We start from the raw sequence: 23348 nt of genomic DNA, 5'->3' as shown, positions 1-23348 counted from the left end.
TTGAGGAAAGAGTTCTTCCAAGCTATGATTCCATTGCTCAACAGAACTCTGGATTTGATGATGACAATGTTAACATTCATCAACAAGATCCTCTTCCTCATGAAAACAAGTGGTCACGTATGCGCAAAGATCATCCTACAGAACAGATCATCGGAGATCCACAAGCTGGTGTTTCTACCCGTACTACAGTCAATGAGTGTCTTGTTGCACTTTCACTGAGTAACATTGAACCTAAAACCGTCTCTGAAGCTCTTTGTGATCCAGAGTGGGTTAAAGCAATGCAAGATGAATTAGCTCAGTTTGAGAGACTAAAGGTATGGAGATTGGTTCCAAATCCAAGGAAAGAAGAACCAATTCGCACCAAGTGGATTTTCAAGAACAAGAAGGATGAAAATGGAGTTGTAGTAAGGAACAAAGCTAGATTGGTTGCAAAAGGTTACTGCCAACAACCTGGTGTGGATTTTGACGAAACTTTCGCTCCTGTTGCAAGAATGGAGGCCATTCGTATATTCTTAGCTTATGCCGCATTCAGAAACTTCACAGTGTTTCAAATGGATGTGAAGACAGCATTCTTGAATGGAGAACTCAAAGAAGAAGTTTACGTGGAACAACCTGAAGGTTTTGTTGATCCTAAGAAGCCAAACCATGTCTACAGGTTAGACAAGGCTCTCTATGGTTTGAAGCAGGCACCCCGAGCATGGTATGATTCCTTATCTACTTTCTTACTCATAGGAGGCTTTACCAAAGGTACTATTGACCCTACCCTGTTTATTCGTAAGCAAGGTAAACATGTTTTACTTGTCCAAATATATATTGATGACATTATTTTTGGGTCAGCCAGTCAAACTTTTTGTCGAAATTAATCATCTCTAATGGTCAATCATTTTGAAATGAGTATGATTGGGGAAATGAATTACTTTTTGGGTCTACAAATCAAACAATTACCAACTGGTATTTTTATATCACAAGGTAAGTACATAAAAGATATGTTGAAAAAGTTTGATATGACTCCATGTTCTTCAATTTCAAGCCCAATGGCTGCTCGTACAAGCATTAATGCTGATAAAAATGGGAAACCATTTGACCAAAAGAGGTATAGAAGCATGATTAGTTCGTTGTTGTATCTTACAGCATCTCGCCCAGATATAATGTTTGCAACATGTATGTGTGCTAGGTATCAAGCCGCTCCGACTGATTTACATTACCAAGCTGTGAAACGAATTTTTCGTTATCTAAAGGGTACACCTAATCTTGGTCTTTGGTATCCAAGGGATATTGGATTCAATTTAACTGCCTATTCAGATGCTGATCATGTAGGTTGTAAGCTTGATCGCAAGAGCACATCTGGTACTTTACAATTCTTAGGGGATAAGATTGTAAGTTGGTCATCTAAGAAGCAAAATTGTGTATCACTGTCAACAGCAGAGGCTGAATATGTAGCTGCTGCTAGTTGTTGTGCTCAAGTGTTATGGATGAAAACACAACTTACCGATTATGGTCTGAAATATGACCGTGTCCCTATCTATTGTGATTCTCAAAGTGCCATTGCAATTGCTGTCAACTCAGTCAACCACTCACGTTCAAAGCACATTGATGTGAGATATCATTTTCTCAAAGATCATGTTGAGAAAGGTGACATCGAACTCTACTTCGTGGGAACTGACTACCAACTCGCTGATTTGTTCACAAAACCACTGGAAGAAAAGAGATTTAATTTCTTAATCTCTACACTTGGTATGCTAAATCTTGATCCTTAATTAAACTTTACCATGAAAGGAATTCTTGATTCATTTTTCAAAAATTATAAAAAAAAAATTGAAAAACCAAAAATCAAATACAAAAATATAAAATTTTGAAAAATAACAAAAACATTTTCTTAAATTTTTTTACTTCAAAGTGGTTTACATATACTCTGTATGTAACCCGTGCTTAAATGATGTATTTATTACTTCGTGGCTTATGCACACTCAGTGTATAACCCGTGCTTATTTGTATTATTTATTTTATAAATAGTTTGCATATACTCTGTATGCAACCTGGTTTTAAAAAATAAAATTATTTATGTTTCAAAATTGAAATTAATTCATGTTGTTATACATATAAATTGATATAGGATAACGTGGAATTGAACGCCTTTGTGTACTTCCAAGAGGTCTTATATGAATGTATATGTGTAATACAAGATGTTGATTACAATGTTGTTACACTGTTTCAAAAAAATCTCAATTGTTGATATGAGAAGCAAAGGATTGAATGCCTTTGTGTACTCCTGAGTTATCTCATCTTGAACAATTGATTGAGTTCACTTTTCATAAAACCTGTTTTGATTTCACACAAATCATTTTTGCTCCACCTTTTCTATGAAAATCTTTTTGATCTTTCTTTGCATAGCTTAAGGGGGAGTTTGTGATTTCAAATCTCTTTTAAACTTCAAATGTGTTTTAAACATTTTCTTTAACATTTGATGATTTTTTTTCAAAACATTTACTTCAAAGGAAGTTCGGTGTTTAGTTTGCACATGAGCGACTAGGTTTTTCTCAAAATTCTACTCCATGAACTTCATCATCGCCGATGAGTTCTAACCCCGGAGTATTCACTTCTTTCATTAGATAGTGAGGGTATTTTTTAGTGTTGATGAATTTGTGCAACTAAGTTGGAGGGAGTAAAGTCGAAAAGTGAGAAGTTATGGTGATAATGTTGTGAGAAAAGGGTTTAAAGAATTGATACCCTTTCCTAAAATTCTCAAATCGCCGGGTAAAACACATTTCTATCGGATATCATTTGGTGATATCTCGGTATTGAAAAAGCCTTCATGGACCCAATGAAGCGATGAACATCTTTACCTAACCACTCAAGTGTTTTTGAACAAATGCTTGTTTTACTTCTCACGGAGATTTTCTCATTTCTATTGACTCTTCATTTGGAAGACGTTAATATTGAAAAAGGGTGACACTCTGCTCCAGTCCTTGACTTCATTTGATCACTTTGTGTCTAGAGCTCTCATAATTGATCATTAATTTGATCCTTATTCATTCTTTAAGACACATTTGCGTCATATCTTTGTGATATACATGCTTATCTTTGTGATATAGCCGGAACATTTGTAGTGATATCTTAAATGATATTTCACGATGATCAAATGGAAATCCTACCATTGCTAACATCATTTCCAGCTTTGAATGTAGGTCTCATAATTGCATTTGTGTAATTATTGAGTTAACAAGAAGTCTATTGTGACCTTGGAATTTTTTCTAAAAGTCTTTAAGGATAGTAGAACATGGTTATCGAACGCTTAGGTGACACTAACCATGGTTTACATTCTTTGAAGCAATCTTGAGGTTGGAAAACCAAAAGACCAAACTATGTTAGAGGTTTGCTTTGTGCATTTCTCAATGATGCATAGGAAATCCGATAAATGGTATACATTTCTTTCGGTCATTTCATTAATCCTTTTGATTTTAGAATGCAAAACGGATCATTCTTATCCGGTTTCTTTTCTCATCACCCCAACAGAGAAAACACCAACATCATGATACAATGTTTATCCCAACAAACTTCAAGCTTCATTTTAGTCACCCATAGGAACAATTGGGTTGGTTTATATGGATAGATTGATGTTTTGATGGTTGATAATTCTCCATGAGCATAATGACTACATTTCAGTCATGATTATCTCTTTTAATATTCTTTTCAATCAATGTTTGCATAATGACATTGGTATTTGTCATTATGAGGGGGAGAAAATAGTATGATTGATTATTATTGATTATCGATTAGGAAAAGAAATTAGAATGATTGATAAGGACAAGGAGAAAATTTTTGTGGTTGGTTGTTTCAATTGCTTTCCGAGATACTATCATTCAATTGCTTTCCGAGATACTATCATTCAGTTTCTTGATTGGAAGTTTTTACTCTCAAATTTCATTTGTGATCATTCTTCGTCAAAGTTTGTTTGTCAATTTCATTCCAAACTGCAAGAGTTCCAAATTCATCTTGAAGACTATTCATCTCGAAAAGAAAAGGATATACATTCAAGATTTCACGAAGAGACTGTGATTACTCATGAATTGAGGGGGAGCATGATTACTTCATAAGAGACTTTTCAAAAACGTTATTGAAATGTTTTACTCTCAAAAGTGCTTAAGATGATGTGACAAAGATCAAAGCTTCAAAGGACAAAAGATTGAAGATTCAAGACAAAGAAAAAAAGCTTCAAAAAGAGTCTTCATCAAAATAAAGATCTTCACGTCATACAACAAACACTTTACCTAAAGCTACATTGCACACATCAAGGGGGAGAGTACATGTTTCTGAAAATTCATTCCAAGATTTCAAAGAAAAGACTTCAAGATTCGAAGATTGAAGAATTCAAGACAAGTTCATATCTTCCGCACCTCAAAAGACAACTCTGATTCATGATTCAACAATCTTCAAAGATTCAAGACATACATACACACACTCATCATTCTCTGTTCTAAAAGAACATTGAGAATCAACAAATGATCTAACTTCAAGAAGTCCAAGACCCAGACTGAATCAAGTTCTCCAAAGACAATGAGAAAGCTTTGAAAACTTGTTTTAACACACCAATTGTCTTCATCACCGGGCTCATCAAATTCATTCCTACAAGACAAACCAACACGTACTTCAGACCTTGCAATATATCACTAAGGGGGAGAATGTTAGAAATCCAAATATAGTGATACATTGTAATTTAAGTTATGGACTTACTTGTTGTTAAGTCATGTGTTGATGATTTCTAAGGTTGAGGGGCTAATTGTGATAATTAGCATAGTTGGGTAGTTTAGACTATAAATAGCTCTCAAATCCTTAGAAATCATAACTCTTGACACAACTTTTGCATAACTCTTAATACTGATCATATCAATAACACACTCTTGATCCCAATTCTCTCTCAATACACACACAAACACCAAGAACACACACACTAACCAAACACCATTGTTGATGTGAATTCGATTGATAAATCGTGTTGTTTACAATTTATGTAGTAGACATGAACAGTGCTACTTCTGAACAATGTTTCTATACAAAGGCTGATGAGGACACCAATTGGTTGTGGCACAAAAGGTTATCCCATCTCAATTTCAAAAATATAAATAAGTTGTCAAGAAAACAACTTGCTGATGGGATACCAGCCATGTCTTTCAATAAAGACAAGCCATGTCCAGGGTGTGAAATGGGAAAGAAGAAAAGAGCATCTTTCAAGACCAAGCAAAATTTCAGCATCACTGAACCACTTCATATGTTACACATGGATCTCTTTGGTCCTGTGAATGTTCAGACAAGAGCAGGGAAGAAGTACACTCTGGTTGTAGTTGATGAATATTCAAGATATTGTTGGGTAATCTTCCTCAGAAATAAAAGTGAAGTTGCTGCTGAAATTATTGCCCTCATCAAACAAATTGAACTCAAGCACAAGCGAAAAGTACGTCAACTCAGAAGTTCCACTCTGGAAACCTTCTAGACTGACACTGGCATATCTCAGAACTTCTCCTCAGCACATACTCCAGAGCAAAATGGTGTTGTAGAGAGAAAGAATCGAATGCTGATAGAAGCTGCCAGAAGTATGTTGAATGAATCAAGTCTTCCAAAATGTTTTTGGGCTAAAGCTGTTGCAACTGCTTGCTACACTCAGAATCGTTCCATTTATGTCAAAAGACATAAGAAGACTACCTATGAAGTACTCAGAAATAGAAAGCCTAATATTGGATATTTTCATGTTTTTAGATGTCCAGTATACATTCTGAATGATTCCAGCAAATTGGGCAAATTTGATGCCAAAGCTGATGAAGGTTACTTCCTAGGTTATTCAACAATTCGCAAGGCCTTTAGAGTCTATAACAAAAGACTTGAAAAGGTTGATGAGTCAGTTCATGTTACCTTTGATGAATCAAATTCTGCAATCTTTGATAAGCCAGTCTCTGAACCACCTTCAGAAAGTCCATTCAGTTTCGGTGATTCTGATCAAAATCTAATCAGTCACCTGAACATGTTTCTGTTCAATCCAGTTCATAACCAACTGCTAATCAGCAAAGTAACATTCCATTTTATCCTTCAGTCACATTCAAACTACCTACTGAATTGACTATTGGATCAGATGTGCGTGCTACTCCTCAGATATCAGTATCCCCTGAAATACCTCAGAACGAAGAATTTCATGATGCAAATCGTGATTTACAAGATGATGAAGATGATGAAACTGAAATAGTTTATTCTGATCCATCTTCTGAAGTAAGACAGAGGAGTTCTTGCACTGATATCATTGTTCATCCTGGTCATTACTCTAAATGGACTCACTCACATCCAATTGATCAAGTGATTGGCGATCCAAGTAGAGGGGTTCAGACCAGAAGAGCCACAAGCGATCAATGCTTATATGTCAGCTTCTTGTCACTGATAGAACCGAAGAAGATTGACGAGGCTTTAAAAGATTCAAGTTGGATTGAAGCCATGCAAGAAAAGCTCAACCAATTTGAAAGGAACAATGTTTGGGAGCTTGTTCCATGTCCCCCCAATCTGAAGAAAGAACCAATTGGGACAAGATGGGTCTTTTGAAACAAGGTAGATAAAGATGGTCATGTAATCAGAAACAAGGCCAGACTTGTTGCAAAGCGTTATGTACAAGAAGAAGGAATTGATTTTGATGAGACTTTTGCACCAGTGGCAAGACTAGAAGCTATCAGAATTTTCTTAGCATTTGCAGCTCATCATGAGTTCAAAGTCTACCAAATGGATGTCAAAAGTGCATTCCTGAATGGAGAGCTAAAAGAAGTTGTGTATGTGTATCAACCTCCAGGATTTGAAAGCAAAGAAAAACCTCACTGGGTGTATCGACTGAACAAAGCATTGTATGGTCTGAGACAAGCACCTAGAGCCTGGTATGATACTCTAACTCGACATCTTTTAGATAATGGTTTTCGTAGAGGTGCTATAGATAACACTTTATTCATCTTGCATGAGAAAAGTGATATCTTACTTGTACAAGTATATGTTGATGATATTGTGTTTGGGTCTACAAATGAAAAATTGTGTGACAAGTTTTCAAAAATTATGTCTTATGAGTATGAAATGAGTATGATGGGTGAATTGACATATTTTCTGGGTCTTCAAGTAAAACAAACCAGTGATAGTATTTTTATTAATCAAGAAAAATATGTCAAAGATTTATTAAAGAAATATCAATTTGATTCAGTTCAGATCCTAATGGAAAACCTGTCGATCCCACAAAGTATCGTGGTATGGTGGGATCATTGATGTACTTAACTGCAAGTAGACCAGACATAATGTTTGCAACATGTCTTTGTGCATGATTTCAATCTGATCCTAGAGAAGCACACCAGAATACAGTAAAACGAATTTTTCGATACTTGAAAGGTGTCCCTAGACTAGGTCTTTGGTATCCCAAAGGCTCAAGTCTAGATCTCATGGGCTATTCAGACTCTGATCATGCAGGTTGTAAGATAGATAGGAAAAGTACCACAGGTGGGTGTCATTTTCTTGGTGGCAAATTAGTTAGTTGGACAAGCAAGAAGCAGGCTGCAGTCTCATTATCAACTGCTGAGGCTGAGTACATTTCTGCTGCAAGTTGTTGTGCTCAGATTTTATGGATGAAGAATCAACTAACTGATTATGGTGTTAAGTACACAAGAACGCCAATATTTTGTCATAACACAAGTGCCATTGCAATATCTCACAATCCTGTCATGCACTCTAAAACCAAGCATATTGATCTCAGGTACCATTTCATTCGTGATCATATTTTAAAAGGTGACATTGAAATTCATTTCATTCCCACTGATAAACAACTGGCTGATGTGTTTACAAAACCTTTAGATGTCAAAACTTTTAAACATCTCATCAGTGAGTTAGGAATGCTAAATCCTGTGTAGCAATTTAGGGGGAATAGACAAAAATGTTTTTACAAGGAAAAGAAATTTTTTTTTAGGGGGAATTTTTGCCTCAGAAAATACTTTGTCTGAAATGTTTCAGAAACTGAAGGACTTCAGAATTTCTAGGATATGAGAAGGTTCAGATTGCACTTCCTTAACCTTTCTCGGAACTTTAAATTATTCAATCTGAAGTCCATCAAAACCTTTTATTATACAATGGATACCTAGCTGGGCTAACGTGTCATACCACTTGCGCCGTATAGGAAAATGATCATTGCTTTTGCATTAAAAATGGTTGAATTTTTCTCAAAAAAGTGGGGTCATGGCCGTTGTTGCATTTAATGCGGACGTGTCGCCGAAAATTATTTCGGATTTCAAACCCGATCAAAATTACCATCAATAAAATATCATTATATTTTATTGTGTTTGAATTCCAAAATCTTTTTATTTATTTTCAACGGAAAATCCTTTGAATTTCTTTGAAAATATATATACCTTTTTCCAAGATCATTCATTCATTTACTTCATTTTTCATTTACTCCTAATCATATCTCTCTCTCATTCTCTCAAACATTCATTTCATTCTCCTTCATAACTTCAAACCCTAAAATTCCTTAACACATTTTCATCTCCTTTCTTTCTTTTATTCTATCTCCTTTTAAAATGGCTTCTTCATCAACTGTTAAAGAACCCAAAACACTCATCGCTTTTGAATACTCTCCACCTAAATCTGCTGTTAAGCCCAGTTCTCAATGGCCAAAAGACTTTGAATCTAAAACCATTAGGTTTAATATGAACAATTTTAAGGCAGCCCTAAATGCCAAATCTGAAGGGCTTATGGGCAGATTAAACGCGTTTCTTCAACGCTGTCCCATTTCCTACGCTCTAACTGCTGATCCAGAGCGTTTATACCATCGTTACCTGCTGGAGTTTTGGTATACGGCCGAAGTTTCCAAGGATGAGAAGTCGATAGCCTTCACGCTGAAGGAAGGTACGTTGAAGTGCGTATTGACACTTGACGGTTTCAAGGAGGCGCTCAGGCTGAATTATTTGCCTCCCAACACCCCATATACAAAAAGACAAAAAGGGGTTAACTTCAGGGAAGTTTTGCTGGTTACTGGCCACAATCAAATTGTTGATGATGATGATGGCAACTTGAAGATACTTTTGGACATAGATTGTAGAGTGTCTTGGAGGGAACAGTGGAGGACTGGATCAAATCTCGTTGATCCAAGTCGAAATGGGCTATTATCTATGGCACGGGATGAAGGTGGATTTTGCTGAGATGCTGTTTGCTCAGCTGTTGACTAAGTTGAAGGGGAAGAGCAGCATTCACATTGCCTTCCCTAGATTTTTAAGTATTTGTTTTTTGGCAATTCTGGGAGAAGGATATACTGACATCCTTCAGGAGAGCTCTCAGACGGAATTTTGCAAAGACCTCTCCAAGCTGACCGAGTCTGAGGACGAACCTGAACTGTCCCCTGCAATGCTTCAGGTACTTAGTAACAATATTAAAACTGACGCAGCACGATCGGCTGGCTCAGAAAGATCACTGGGCGGGTCACAAAAGAATGTGAGACCCACCAGTCGATCAAGTGGCAATCTGTTACACTTGTTTAACCCAAAACAAGTTCTACCCTGCCACCTTCATCTTCCACTGACCAACCTGAGGATCTCCCAAAAGATTCCTCAGGATCTCCAAAGGGTTTATTAACACTGCGTCCTTTTAGGCCATCCTTACAACCCAAGGATACTAGTACCCAAGCTCAGCCTTCTGAAACCTCAAAACAGGTTTCAGAAGAAGGTCAAATGGGAAACCTACAAGCAGCCATCTCCAAAACTTCTTTAGGAGGAGATGGTGAAGATATTGGTGTGTCAGCCCAACACACATTAGAAGTTGAGTCTGCACATGCACTCCCTGTAACTTCACAAATCTTACACTCTTTGCATGCACAAACTTTTGATGTTTCTCAGGTGATACCCAGAGAAATGGAGGTTTCAAAGTCTACGACCAATGAAGAGACTCTTGGATCCAGCACAAGGGTTACTGAGGCACAAGTGGTATCGTCTGAAGTTGTCCCATCTCTGACCAGTGACGATGCACCTGCTGAACTGGGTCCTGGCTTGGATTCTGGGAATCAAGACCAGAACATATCTGACCAGAATGTAAACATCTGGGATGACGATGAGCTTCCTGAGGGAAATCTCGAGGACTTTATTTTTGATGAAGACTTGTTGAGGGAGAATCTTTCATATTCTGAGCCAACCCTCACTCCTGTTGAAGAACCTGCATCACCACCTCTTTTGCAACAACAACAACAACAACAAAATATCATCGATCTTGATCCACCTTATCAACCACCACCAATTTCTCATCAACATCCTCTATTTCCACAAGGCACAACTCCGGCCTACGTTACATCTGTCGTCTTTCAACCACCTCTTCAATTTCTTCACCTTTAAATCCATGTTGTTCCACCAAGGAGGACGTATGATCTGCCAGGAGAGCAAGAGAAAGAACTGGATTCTGAGACCGAGTCTGATGGTCCCTCAGAAAGAATCTTGGAGAGATCTCTGGAAAGCATCAGGACAACTCCCTTTGTTGCTTCAGCTTCCACTTCGACTGCTGCACCTCTGAGCATGGAAGCTCAGCTAGAGAAATCACAAACTGCAGTCCAAAACCTTCTCATTCAGGTTGAGGGCTTATCAAAATCTCTAGCTGCCAACACCAAGTCTCTGGCCGATTTGAAGGATGCCCAGGATGTTATGGGTACTGAATTTACTAGAATAGCAGTTAATGAAAGCTTGGTGGTTGGGAAGTTACACAAATTGGTGTCATCATGCAATTGTTTGAGTAGGGCTATTGGTGAAGCCTTCAAGTTGACCAAGAGGGATGTGCAGAGTTCAGTGGTTGCGAATCTGCAATCCTGGCTACTAATGATACAAAACTCTTTCTTGGCACTTGAAAAAGAAGTCGGTGAGTTGGTTAAGAAGCCGAGTGTTGATGAAGAGTCTCTTGGTGCCTCTGTTGGTGAAAAGGTTTCTGCGACACTGAAATCCATATTTTCTGAAGATCTCATTTCTCAGATTTCAGTGTCGGTGGCTGAAAAGGTTGAAGAGAGGGTCAGGATGCTGGTTTCTGAAGTCTCCAAAGAAACAAATGACAAGGTTGACAAAGTTGTAACTGAAATGAAGAATTCCGTGTCAACTCTTGATCAACAAGTTCAGAACCAGTCAAAGCAACTGGATGAAATCCTGGCCCTGCTCAAGAAAACTCCTGAAGTTGTTACTCCTCCTCCCTCTGGTGCTTTATCTGATGAAGAAAAGGGGTTACTGAAGGAAGTCCTGGAGCATGAGAAGCTGAATCTGAACTCTACATTCAGACTAAGAGCTCAGTTTGCAACTATGTCAAAGGGAATTTCTGATAGTATTTCCCAGCAGAATTGGGAACCTCTACAGGGCATGTAGAAGGCCATTGAATTATATGCAAGGATGCCTGCGGAGATTCCCAAAGGGGGAAGTGATGTGCCAATTGGTTTGCTAGCCAGCTCTCAAGAATTAATGGAAGCAACCAAGAGGCCATCTGGATCTGAGGGGGAACGACTAAGGATACAATCTGAACCCCAACCATCTGAACAAGCAAGAAAAGACAAAGGCAAAGCTAAGATGGTTGAGGAGCCAAAGAAAAAGGGGACCAAGGACTCTGGTTTTGTGGTTGGAGAGAATGTGGATGAGCATGGTTATCCATTGCCAGATTTAGAAGCTGATCAGAAAAAGTTGGAAGCCCTTCATAGACAAGTCTCTAATCAGTTCATCATGTAGAGAGAAACTCAAGAAAGAGACAGGGCCCAACACTTGGCAATGGGTATCATTGATCTGGTGGATGTTGTAGCTCTTGGCCTCACTAATGAAAGATATCAGAAAATCAACATGACGCAAGAGTGCAGAAGGCCTTGGTGGATATGGCCGAATATGAGTATGGGATGAAGTATTCTCCCTTAGAACAAAAACTGGACCATCTCACTTTCAAGATATCTATTGAAGATCTGATAAAGAATAGGAAGAAAGAGATGGAGATTAAAAAGAAGGAAATAATGTCCAGTGTTCTGAAGGCTGAGAAAGAAATCTGCAGGCCACCTCAGAAGCCCAAACTTACTGGCCTAAGAACAACAAGAAAGAATGCTCGAGATGCTGACCTCTCTACATTCATACCCATTTCCAAAGCAGTTGCTCAGGTGAAGGATAAACATGAGAAGGATCAGTATGATTATTACATGAAACACAGGTGTCACCTGCAAAGATCCTGGATGTGCAAATTCTGAAGGAAGATGGTCTGAAGCTGTTCAATCTGACTGTAAAAAGAGAAGGTAGAGCTGAAGAAGAATATGAGCAGGTTTCGGTGCATAAGTTTGGGTATTCTGAGCACAAGGAGATGATCAATGCGCTGAAAGGAAAACCAAAGTCTCATCTGAATGGCGCCTGGATGCTGAAGATCCAACAAAAAATGAAGGCCAAGGTTGCGATGGAGGAAAGACTATTCGGAAACATCAACTCTCCAAAGAGAAAGGCTACTGAAGCACCTTCTGGCTCAAGGCCTGCGAAGAAGTAGTTGTATCTCTTTGTAAATATTTGTACATCTAAATATTTTCCATTTCATTTTCGTACTTGTAACTGAACAATCATCTCAGTATCTTCTATATAGTTACAAGTTACATCATATTATTAGGAAATAGTTTAAGTTAGAAAACAAACTAGAAAATTTTTCTTAAGGCATCATGATCTATGAAATGTCCTTAGAAATATTTTTACAACTTAAACAAAAACTTGTATTTTTAGACTTACAAACTTGTATAGATAGAAGTCTAAAATACATGAACTATTTTAGAACAAATAGGGGGAATTTGTTAGGTCGAAAATCGACTAAGTATAATTTGTTCAAAATAGTTGAGGCTTAGTGAAGAAAACTTGCTCAGGATTCTGAAGTCATTCAGAATAAAGCTCACTGAAGCTTCACTTCAGATTCAGAATCAACCAACACTGAAGACGTTAAGACGGAAGTCAAAGACTGAAGACTGAAAAAGAAGATCATCTCAGAAGCAGAGCTCAGAGAAGATCTTAACTGAAGTTGAACCTGAAGAGGCTCAGTGAAAAAGTACTTACAACACTTTTTCACTGATTACGAGGAAAGTCTTTTTGCAACTTTAACTACCTTTACCCGGTTAATTACTATCAACCTGGGATTGGGAAAGTTTTAGCAAAAGGTTGGGAATAAAGTATGTCAAGTCACATCAAAGAAACTTACATACTTTACCTTAAACAAGCATGTTATGGATTTGTCCCACAAATCCATCCAACCATATTTTGTACGGCATATTGCCATGTCATCAGGACATGTTTGCCTATAAATATAAGACTTCTCACACTTGCAAAATTTCTTGGAACTTTGGAAATTGCAACGTGTGATATTACTCTAAGTATTCTTACGAGTAATTCCTTGTCGCATAGATCATTTGTATTTCTGGGTTGTTTAGATACTTTCACAAGTGTGATTATCTTTGTTCCGCAACAACTCTTGTATTTTGTTTATAGCAATAAATAAAATACATTGAAAAGTACATCTCGACTCATTGCCATAATACTTGATTATATTTAGTAATTTATATAGTTTCAAGCAATCATACTTTATTACTCTTATCCATTATCCGGATCGTAATTCTAACTAGTCATATCTAGTTTCGATTTACTTGCCAGTCGGGTTTCTTGATATAACTTGTGATTATTATTGTCTAACCTTATATCTTGTTATATCTTGATCTTTTGTACATCTTGTTAGGTGGACTTACAATATATATATAAGAGTTATTCTAAAGTGACAAATATTGTACAAACTAATTTTTACATGGAAATGATTTGATTGGTGGAAGTTGAGTTTATAAAAATTTATTAATAAAAATTTTGTGAATCTAAAATTACTCAAAATTAAATCAATTGTTCATGCCCCTAAAAAATCGGAACATGAGCCGTCACCCATGAGTTGTCACCCATAAAAAACCGCCCACACCAATAATGTATGACCAATCGATGATGGTTGGGTGATTGAAATTTGGTTAACTTGATAGTTTGGTCTATTTCTAATTATGCAAGAATTGGAAACTTTTCGCTCTGATCTATTCGATGTTAACAAAATCAATCAATGGGCGAAAGAGTGGGAATGATTATATCGACAGATTCGTGTTTAATGGGCCTGACTGGGTTACAAAAGATTGCTTGTGGTTTATGTGGCAGGCTTCGATGAATAGAATTCCAACGATGGTCGCTTTGAGGGAAAGGAATGTCTTTTTTGAAAGTGTGGATTGTGTGCTATGCAACGGAATGGATGAGAGTTTGGAGCACCTGTTATGCTCTTGCGAATTGGCTCAAATTGTTTGGCATAAAATCAGCTCATGGTGCAAAGTTCCCCCACTCTTTTTCTTTTCAATTAAAGATTTTTTCGAAATTGAAGATGGTATAGGACTTGGGAAAACCGCAAAAGAGATATTCAAATGCATCATCTTCATCTCAGGTTGGTGCATTTGGAGGGCTAGGAACAATAAAAGATTCAAGGATGAAAGGACTTGTGCGGAAAAGGTGCTCCAAGATATCAAGACAACTAGTTTTTTATTGTTCAAACATAGATCAAAAAATTGTAATATATGTTGGGAAGATTGGAATCGTTTCAACGTTGTAAATAATTTGTAATTCTTTGGGCCGCTTCAAGTTGGTGAATCGGCTCCTAAAGTGAATAAAAGTTAATTTTTATAAAAAAAACAAAATCAATCAAACATCTACATTTTTACATAAAATTTTTCTTATTGGATGGATGACATGAATAATATATTTGACTACTATTCGGTTTAGAATGAGTCAAAATGTTGATATTTAGTCGTTATTTCTAGGAAATGGTCCAGAAATTTCATTTCATACATGTGCCCATTTACTTTTAGTCAGCCTTACACTTGGTCAAGTTTACTTGCATGTTAATCTCTGTTTTATCTTTCATTTAGCCTTCTCAATAAAATGTGGACTTGTTATTCCTACAATTAAACATTTTTATGTTTACTGTGAACAACTTAGATAACTTTAATAATTAAGAAAAGAAAAAGTTAATGTATAAAAACAAGTATATTTGTTATAGTACTACTGACCTTTATGTTAAAATAAGTTAGATGACATAAGATTTGTGTTTTCAGAACACTTATCTACGGAGTAACATTTAATTTAAATCTAAATACTTTGGTATTATGATCATTGATCAGAAAGTGGGATATTACTCAGGACACCTGGACCTCTTTTTATGTGGCTATTATTCATCAGAAATTCAGAATTTCATTTCATGATGCGTTTACTTTTAGTTTTAGGTCAACTACGTATATCATTTTCCCAAGCAGTGTTGACCCACAAACATATACTCGTACTAAAGTATACTAGTATCAAACAAATATCTTTGCAACTTTTTAATATTCATAAAATTTTGTAATTTATATTTATCTAAAATAACTATAATATTTTTTCTTTCGTTTCAAATTTCAACCATTCATTTTTTTCTCTCTCCGCCATATATAAATCATTTTATCTTAAACACCATATATCTAAAAATTATACAAATTATATGGGTGTTCTTAAAATTTCATGCTCCTTCATTAGAGAGGTCATTCGATATGACATACTTTCGACAAATTCTTAAATCCGAGGGCAGCCCGTACGGCTAAGGGTGGAATCCGTCATGTAGATCACCCCATCACAGCCACCGCCATCACCTCCATCCCTGTCGCAACGCGCGGATACATTTCTCTCGTTTATGAGAAATTAGATTTCCAATAATTTCGTTTCATGATATATGCGTTTACTTTTAGTTCCACTACGTATATCATTTTCCCAAGCAGTGATGACCCACAAACAAACATATACTAATGTATATCAAACAATAATATCTTTGCAACTTTTTAATATTCATAGAATTCTGTATTTTATCTGCAAGCATCGATCATGTGGCATGCCAAGGATGCCATGCCATGGGTGGGAATGTATATCTGTGCAGCATCTTTACTCTGCACTCTTGCAATGGCAGCAGATGTTTTCCACGGCTTTAGACAAGGGAAACTATGGTTTCCATGCAGGTTTTTCACTCTCAATGCAGCTTCTGTCACAGTTATTGCCATAGCAATGAAGCTACTAGTAGATCTAGGTGCAATCACAAATGATGACGTCAAAGCAAGACTAGGCAGCATTTTGTTCTTGGTCACCATGGTAGCCAATTTTCTCCCGTCTTTAGGGCTTATGGGGGACAAAGAACTTCTCATTAACATGCCTTGTTTATTGGCATTTTCGGTAGCCTTGACAGTGCCGGCATCTAGAAGAAACTTACAACTACAGTACAAGGAGTTGCGCAGATCAGGTTCTAATCAGGAGGGGATGAGTTTCTCTTACGGGGAGCTTATTAATTATGTTAAGATGTATTGGGTGATGGCGGAAACAGGTAACCCCCAATTTGTGATAGCTTGTTCGCAGATTTCTTCTACTTTTGGAGTTTTATGTTTAGCCACTGCCATCTTGTTTTTATATACATATATCTGGTGTATATATAAAACCTCTTCATATCCTAATGCACAATTAGAGTATACATGGTCAATTGAGCTTATTTTTTATGTACAATTAAGTGGGGTTTTAGTAGGTTGTATAGCGCCAGTTTCTAGATGTTTAACCGTCATCAATTATTTCAAGTCTTCTAAGAAATGGAGCATGAACCATATAAGCGTGTTCAAAGTTGAGAAACAATGGATAGAAAGACTTCAGAAATGGAAGCGCATTCGTGTTCGTTCACATATTCCAAGCCGCCATAGCAAAAAGGTTTTCCATCTGGTCAAAAACATGATTTTGAACATTTGTATTGCACTACAGATCGTGGCTGCAGTTATATGTAAAATGATTTGCCTTCTTCCTAGATGTTTCCTGATCTTATTCTTTTATTGTTGGTATCTCTGCAAATTATTATTGAAAAGGTTTAAATGGGGGTCAAAAAATGACTACGTAAGTGAAGAAGAGGTGGAAAAATATGCCAAGTATGTTATGCTAGCTGAAGAAGAGGCGAACCTTTCAGAGAGAATATTGACAAATATGCTTCGATCTATAACTACACTTATTAAAGTTTCTGCAGAGAAGGAGCCGAGAAATCTTATGAAACTTCTGGATAAATCTACAGGATTCAATGGAGTAATAAAGTTTGACAATGATGAAGTCCCACCTCTATATCCTGAAGAAACCCAGAATTGTTGGAGCCTAGTAGCGGTAACGTTAATGACTATTGCAATTGCACTTCCTAACATTTCAAATAGCCATGTCAAAGAATTACTTGATAGTATGCGGGAAGGACTCCAAATTGTAAGAAATATTGAAGAAACCCTCAATGAAAATGCTGACTTGGTAGGTGCGAGAAAGCAGCTAGACGTTTGTGGACAGACGTTGAGTTATACAACAAGTGGCTACATATTGATCTTCAAAAGAAGTTTAGCAAAATCAACAAAGAAGATTCTTCAATGGTTGGGTGATGAAGCAGTCAAAAATGTGATAGAGTTTAAGAGCTGCAAAAAAGGAAGTCTGAATCGCTCTGTTCATAACTTTATTGCTTCCAGTTCCATGTATAGAATTAGTCAAACCATACTACTCCACTGCAGTAAGCAAGAAAATTGGCCAAATGATGCGGAACTTTTTGAGTGGATATCAACAATAATTGCAGATATATTATGTGCTTGCTTTACCAACTTACCATGGGTCATAAAAATGAAGTGTCATCACGATGCAATAGAGAAAAGGAGGGACAGTATCCAGATTGCTGCTCAGCTTCTTGGTAAATCCAAAAAGATTCTAGAGATCCTCGAAGATCGCCAACTTCCAAATTTAGATTTAGACTCGATGGCCTATATCAATAAGTGGCGTGCTTTGCCAAATAGTCAGACACTTAGCCGTTGTACTTCTTCAACCAAAGTCCAACTTACTTCTTCGAGTGAATTGCTCATGGTAACTGTCGTGTAATATGTATGGATGTATTTTTGTTGTCTATCGTGGATGTTGTTTTCTTTAGGTTGTCTAGCTTCATGTCATTGTGTTTCTATATGATTTGATAGTCCAATGTAACTTTTAGTTTCTGGCTACTTTTGTCCATTAACGATACTCATCTTTTTTATCCCTTCTGGTCTATTCTAATTAAAGACTTGCAGTATATATTTTATTTTATTGTTATAAAAATAGGTGGAATATATGGCATGAAAGACATATCTATCTTGATCTTCAAGTTGATTTGAACTTTAACGGGTTCCAATGTTCGTTAGCTATATATATAAAAACAATCAACAAATGCAACCGTATAGCAGAAGTAAAAAGGTCCAAATAACTTATATAAACACCGCGCTCTAATGACAACAATAACGAATCTTCAACTTCGAGCAGTTCTTCATGCTAAACTGCAAGCTGAATCAGAACAAGTGGAAGCTGGGTGATTTATGGAATGCCCAGATTCCCTGGTGATTTATGCAGGGGTCATCATAGTTTCTTAGGCAAACTGTAGGTTTTCTTTAGGAATATAGAAGCTGCGTCATCATTTCTATAGCACAAAACACGTAAGAATCACTGCCCTGAAGTTGCAGGCAAAGAAAGTCAGGATTTGGCAGACGACCCATCAGAGACGGAGCCAGAAATTTCTTTAAGAGGGGGCAATTTTAAAAGTCGTTTGTCATACTTATAAGAGTCGTATCCGATAATTTAAAAAAAAATGCACCCTAACTCGAGAATAGAGAATGGACCCTCAAAATAATTTTGTACCCCACACCGAGTGTAACGTTCATATTTAAAAGTACCAGTTTTTTTAATAAATAAAAATCACATGTGTCGGACTAGATCTTATTAAATGAAAACATATCCAATTATAATGCAAGAAACCAAAATATATATATATATATATATTTTTGAAATAATTAGCTTGTATTATATACTTCCTACATATATTTTTTTTTGAAATAATTAGCTTATATTATATACTTCCTACATAACGATTATGATTATTATACATTGTTGTTTGTGATACAGATATATAATAGTTTTAATGAAAATAGTTTTTCCGCAAACTACATTATTTATGTACTACAAATATATACCTAAACAAAAGAAAAACTTTTTTCTTTAACCCTTTTTCATTCTTTCTATTAAAAATCAAAATTAACAAAAGGTTTTTATTGTTCCAATGGAGAGATCTATCTCAAAATTAATGCTTCAGTAACCAATGATTTCAAAAGAATAAGCTTATGATAACAAAGGTAACATTTTTATGTATTTCTTATTTTTTTAAAAATATTATAAATATATCATTTAAATTTTAAAAAATTACATTGTACCAAAATTGAAGTGGGGGCAGTTGACCCCACTGCCCCCAAAGTGACGTCGTCCCTACGACCCATACATCTCTACTAGAGTCAAACACCTAAATCCCTCAATTATAGTCTCGGTTTCAGTTCTAAAAGTGGGAGAACATTTCTTGCTCGAGTTGAAAATTTATTTATTTATTACATCTTGGCAACCCGTCGCCATTAGCCCAGAATGTATAGATCCTTAAGGGACTTAAGGTCGTCTTCTATAGTTTGACAGTCTTGACAGGTAAAAGAACGTGATGGGCCACTGGCCAGCAGCTAAAACCGACAAGAACCCTTAAAAAGATGCTTTCATTATTATTTAAGAAACTCAACGTGTTCTGTCTACCATCAATTTCTGCAATAAACATCAAGTTCTGTTGTAGGTCCTCAAGGAATGGTTGGATTGTCTTCAACCATGGCCAACAATGAAGATTCCACCGCCGCTTCCAAATTGTCTTCAATATATAAATCCACAGTCGCCGATCGGAATGAGGTGGACCGTGGAAGAACCCGAACCCAACAAACAAACAACCACTTCCGAATAACTCAAACATTCAAGCTGTAAGTATATACATATATATGTAAAAATAACACATACCCACTTTCCAATATGTACTAACCTTTAACAAAAATCAAAACTTTTTAAGACCATTAGATGTATAAAAGAATGACTCGTTGCCACAACCATAAAGCATCCATTAACAGCCGGGCCACTAGTTCCATATAATGGTGTGGGTTCGTGGTCAAATAGAAAACAGAATTCTACACTAACAAAAAAACGAACCAAATTGACCAATTTGACTGAACCAAAACTATTTAACCAAAAAAAAAAGTAAACTACCCAACAATTAGGGGCCATGGGCCGAATGAGAATTTATGGGCCCAAAAAGAGCCCAAGAAAAGGCCTAGGCTAGCTGCAACAAATTTAACTTGTCTAACATTTAAAAAAAAAAACAATTAATAAATGTTATATCCATAAACATAGCAAAAATTATTGTTTTTAAAAATACAAATTGCAAAATTATACAATATTAAAATAACATATTATAAAAAAAATCAAATGTTCATGTCCCTAAAAACTCACACCATAAGTAGTCACCCATGTTACTCTTATGTCTAAACCTCCCATACCAATCACATATAAACCAATCGATGGTTTGGTAATAGATATTTGGTTAACTCAATATAGTTTGGTCAAGTTCTACAATTATGCAAGAACTTAAGAACCGGCCACTTTTTGCTCTAATAGGTCGATGTTAACATAATCAATCAAACATCTACAGTTTACATAATTTTTTTCTTATTGGATGGACCACATGAATAGTACATTTGGCAAGTATTCGTCGCAAGAATGCGTCAAAATGTTGATATTTTGGTCGTTATTGCTAGGATAGGGTCCAGAAAATTTCATTTCATGCATGTGCCCATTTACTTTTGGTCAAGCTTATACCGTTTACTTATATGAAAATTTCTGTTTTATCGTTCAGTTAACCTTCTCAATAAAATGTGGACATGTGATTTCTACTCTAAAACATTTTTATATTACTGTCAACATTTTAGATAACTTTAATAATTAAGAATAGGAAAAGTTAATGTATAAAAACAAGTATATCTGTGATAGTACTTCTGACCTTTATGTTAAAATAAGTTAGATGGCATAATTAGTTTTGTGTTTTCAGTAGAACACTTATGTAACATTTGATTTAAATCTAAATATTTTTGCTATTATCATCAGATAGTTTCGTATTTTTGCAAACACGGAGGATGACAGTAATGCGAGGTTTGTCAGCATTTTGTTCTTGGTCACCATGGTAGCCAATTTCCTTCCTTCTTTGGGGCTTATGGGTGACAAAGAACTTCTCATTAACATCATTGCCTTGGGTATTCTATTAATCACCATACTTGTTAATATATGGATCCTAGCTTTTTCATGGGCGTTGAGGAGTTTTGCTGCAGGTATATTCATATTACCTTGTCTGTTGGTATTTTCGATAGCTTTGACCGTGCCAGCATCTAGAAGAAACTTACAACTACAGTACAAGGAGTTGTGCAGATTGGCTTCAAATCATGACGAGATAAATTTCTCTTACGAAGAACTCGTTAACTACGTTAAAATGCATTGGATGATGGCAGAAACAGGTGACCCCCAATTTGCGATAGCTTGTTCACAGATTTCTTTTACTTTAGGAGTTTTATGTTCAGATGTTGCCATCTTTGCCGTCTCATGGTTTATAGATCCATACTTTCCTCGCAGAGAATCATCCGATTATGATTGGTCAATCAAGATTATTAATAATGTGCAACATGTTGGGGTTTTGGTAGGTTGTGTAGCACCAATATCTAGATGTTTTACTGTCATCGGTTATAACAAGCCTTCTACGAAATGGAACAAGAACCATCTAAACGTGTTCAAAGTTGAAAAACAATGGATAGAAAGACTTGAGCAATGGAAACGCATCCACGTCCGTTCTCATATCCCAGGGCGCCATTGCAAAAAGGTTTTCCATCTGGTCAAAAACATGATTTTGAACATTTGTATTGCACTTCAGATAGTGGCTGCAGTTATATGTAAAATGATTTGCCTTCTTCCTAGATGTTTCCTGATCTTATTCTTTTATTGTTGGTATCTCTGCAAATTATTATTGAAAAGGTTTAAATGGGGGTCAAAATATGACTACATAAGTGAAGAAGAGGTGGAAAAATATGCCAAGTATGTTATGCTAGCTGAAGAAGAGGCGAACCTTTCAGAGAGAATATTGACAAATATGCTTCGATCTATAACTAAACATATTAAAGTATCTGCAGAGAAGGAGCCGAAAAATCTTATGAAGCTAATTCTAGATATATCTACTGGATTCAATGGAGTAATAAAGTTCGACAATGATGAAGTCCCTCCTCTATATCCTGAAGAAACCCAGAATTGTTGGAGCCTAGTAGCGGTAACGTTAATGACTATTGCAATTGCACTTCCAAACATTTCAAATAGCCATGTCAAAGAATTACTTGCTAGTATGCGGGAAGGACTCCAAATCGTAAGAATTGTTGAAGAAACCCTCAATGAAAATGCTGACTTGGTAGGTTCGAGAAAAGCAGCTAGACGTTTGTGGACAGACATTGAGCTATACAACAAGTGACTACATATTGATCTTCAAAATAAGTTTAGCAAGTCAAAATCAACAAAGAAGATTCTTCAATGGTTGGGTAATGAAGCAGTCAAAAATGTGATAGAGTTTAAGAGCTGCAAAAACAGAAGTTTGAACCGCTCTGTTCATAATTTTATTGCTTCCAGTTCCATGTATAGAATTAGTCAAACCATACTACTCCACTGCAGTAAGCAAGAAAATTGGCCAAATGATGCGGAACTTTTTGAGTGGATATCAACAATAATTGCAGATCTATTCTGTGCTTGCTTTACCAACTTACCACGTGTCATAAAAATGAAGTGTCATCACGATGCAATAGAGAAAAGGAGGACAGTATCCAGATTGCTGCTCAGCTTCTTGGTAAATCCAAAAAGATTCTAGAGATCCTCGAAGATCGCCAACTTCCAAATTTAGATTTAGACTCGATGGCCTATATCAATAAGTGGCTAGCTTTGCCAAATAGTCAAATACCTAACCGTTGTACTTCTTCAACCAGAGTTCAGCTTACTTCTTCAAGATCTAGTGAATTGCACATGGTAACTGTCGTGTAATATGTATGGATGTATTTTTATTGTCTATCGTGGATGTTGTTTTCTTTAGGTTGTCTAGCTTCATGTCTTGAACTTTAACGGGTTCCAATGTTCGTTAGCTATATAAAAAAAAATCAACAAATGCAACCGTATAGCAGAAGTAAAAAGGTCCAAATAACTATATAAAACACCGCGCTCTAATGACAACAATGACGAATCTTCAACTCCTAGCAGTTCTTCATGCTAAACTGCAAGCTGAATCAGAACAAGTGGAAACTGGGTGATTTATGGAATGCCCAGATTCCCTGGTGATTTATGCAGGGG

General features: G+C 36.4%; 2 protein-coding genes across 2 annotated transcripts; both read left to right on the top strand.

Annotated features, from left to right (window-relative positions):
- Positions 1-17116: 17116 nt before the first annotated feature.
- Positions 17117-23105, top strand: LOC122582987. Its single transcript, XM_043755420.1, has 2 exons — positions 17117-18016; positions 23081-23105. Exon 1 carries the CDS (start codon positions 17127-17129, stop codon positions 17979-17981), a length of 855 nt encoding a protein of 284 aa, XP_043611355.1. The 5' UTR covers positions 17117-17126; the 3' UTR covers positions 17982-18016; positions 23081-23105.
- LOC122583729 lies at positions 21160-22485 on the top strand. Its single transcript, XM_043756105.1, has one exon. The coding sequence runs from the start codon at positions 21160-21162 to the stop codon at positions 22483-22485; it is 1326 nt and encodes a 441-aa protein (XP_043612040.1).
- Positions 23106-23348: the final 243 nt, after the last annotated feature.

Source organism: Erigeron canadensis, chromosome 9 (assembly GCF_010389155.1).
Source record: "Erigeron canadensis isolate Cc75 chromosome 9, C_canadensis_v1, whole genome shotgun sequence".
Lineage (NCBI taxonomy): Eukaryota > Viridiplantae > Streptophyta > Magnoliopsida > Asterales > Asteraceae > Erigeron > Erigeron canadensis.
The sequence above is the reverse complement of the archived record's forward strand: the minus strand, read 5'-3'. Positions and strand labels throughout refer to the sequence as shown.

What these genes read in the sequence shown, in the direction of transcription:
- LOC122582987 (XM_043755420.1), top strand. Translation starts at nt 17,127, where the DNA reads ATGAAACTTCTGGATAAATCTACAGGATTCAATGGAGTAATAAAGTTT.
- LOC122583729 (XM_043756105.1), top strand. Translation starts at nt 21,160, where the DNA reads ATGGTAGCCAATTTCCTTCCTTCTTTGGGGCTTATGGGTGACAAAGAA.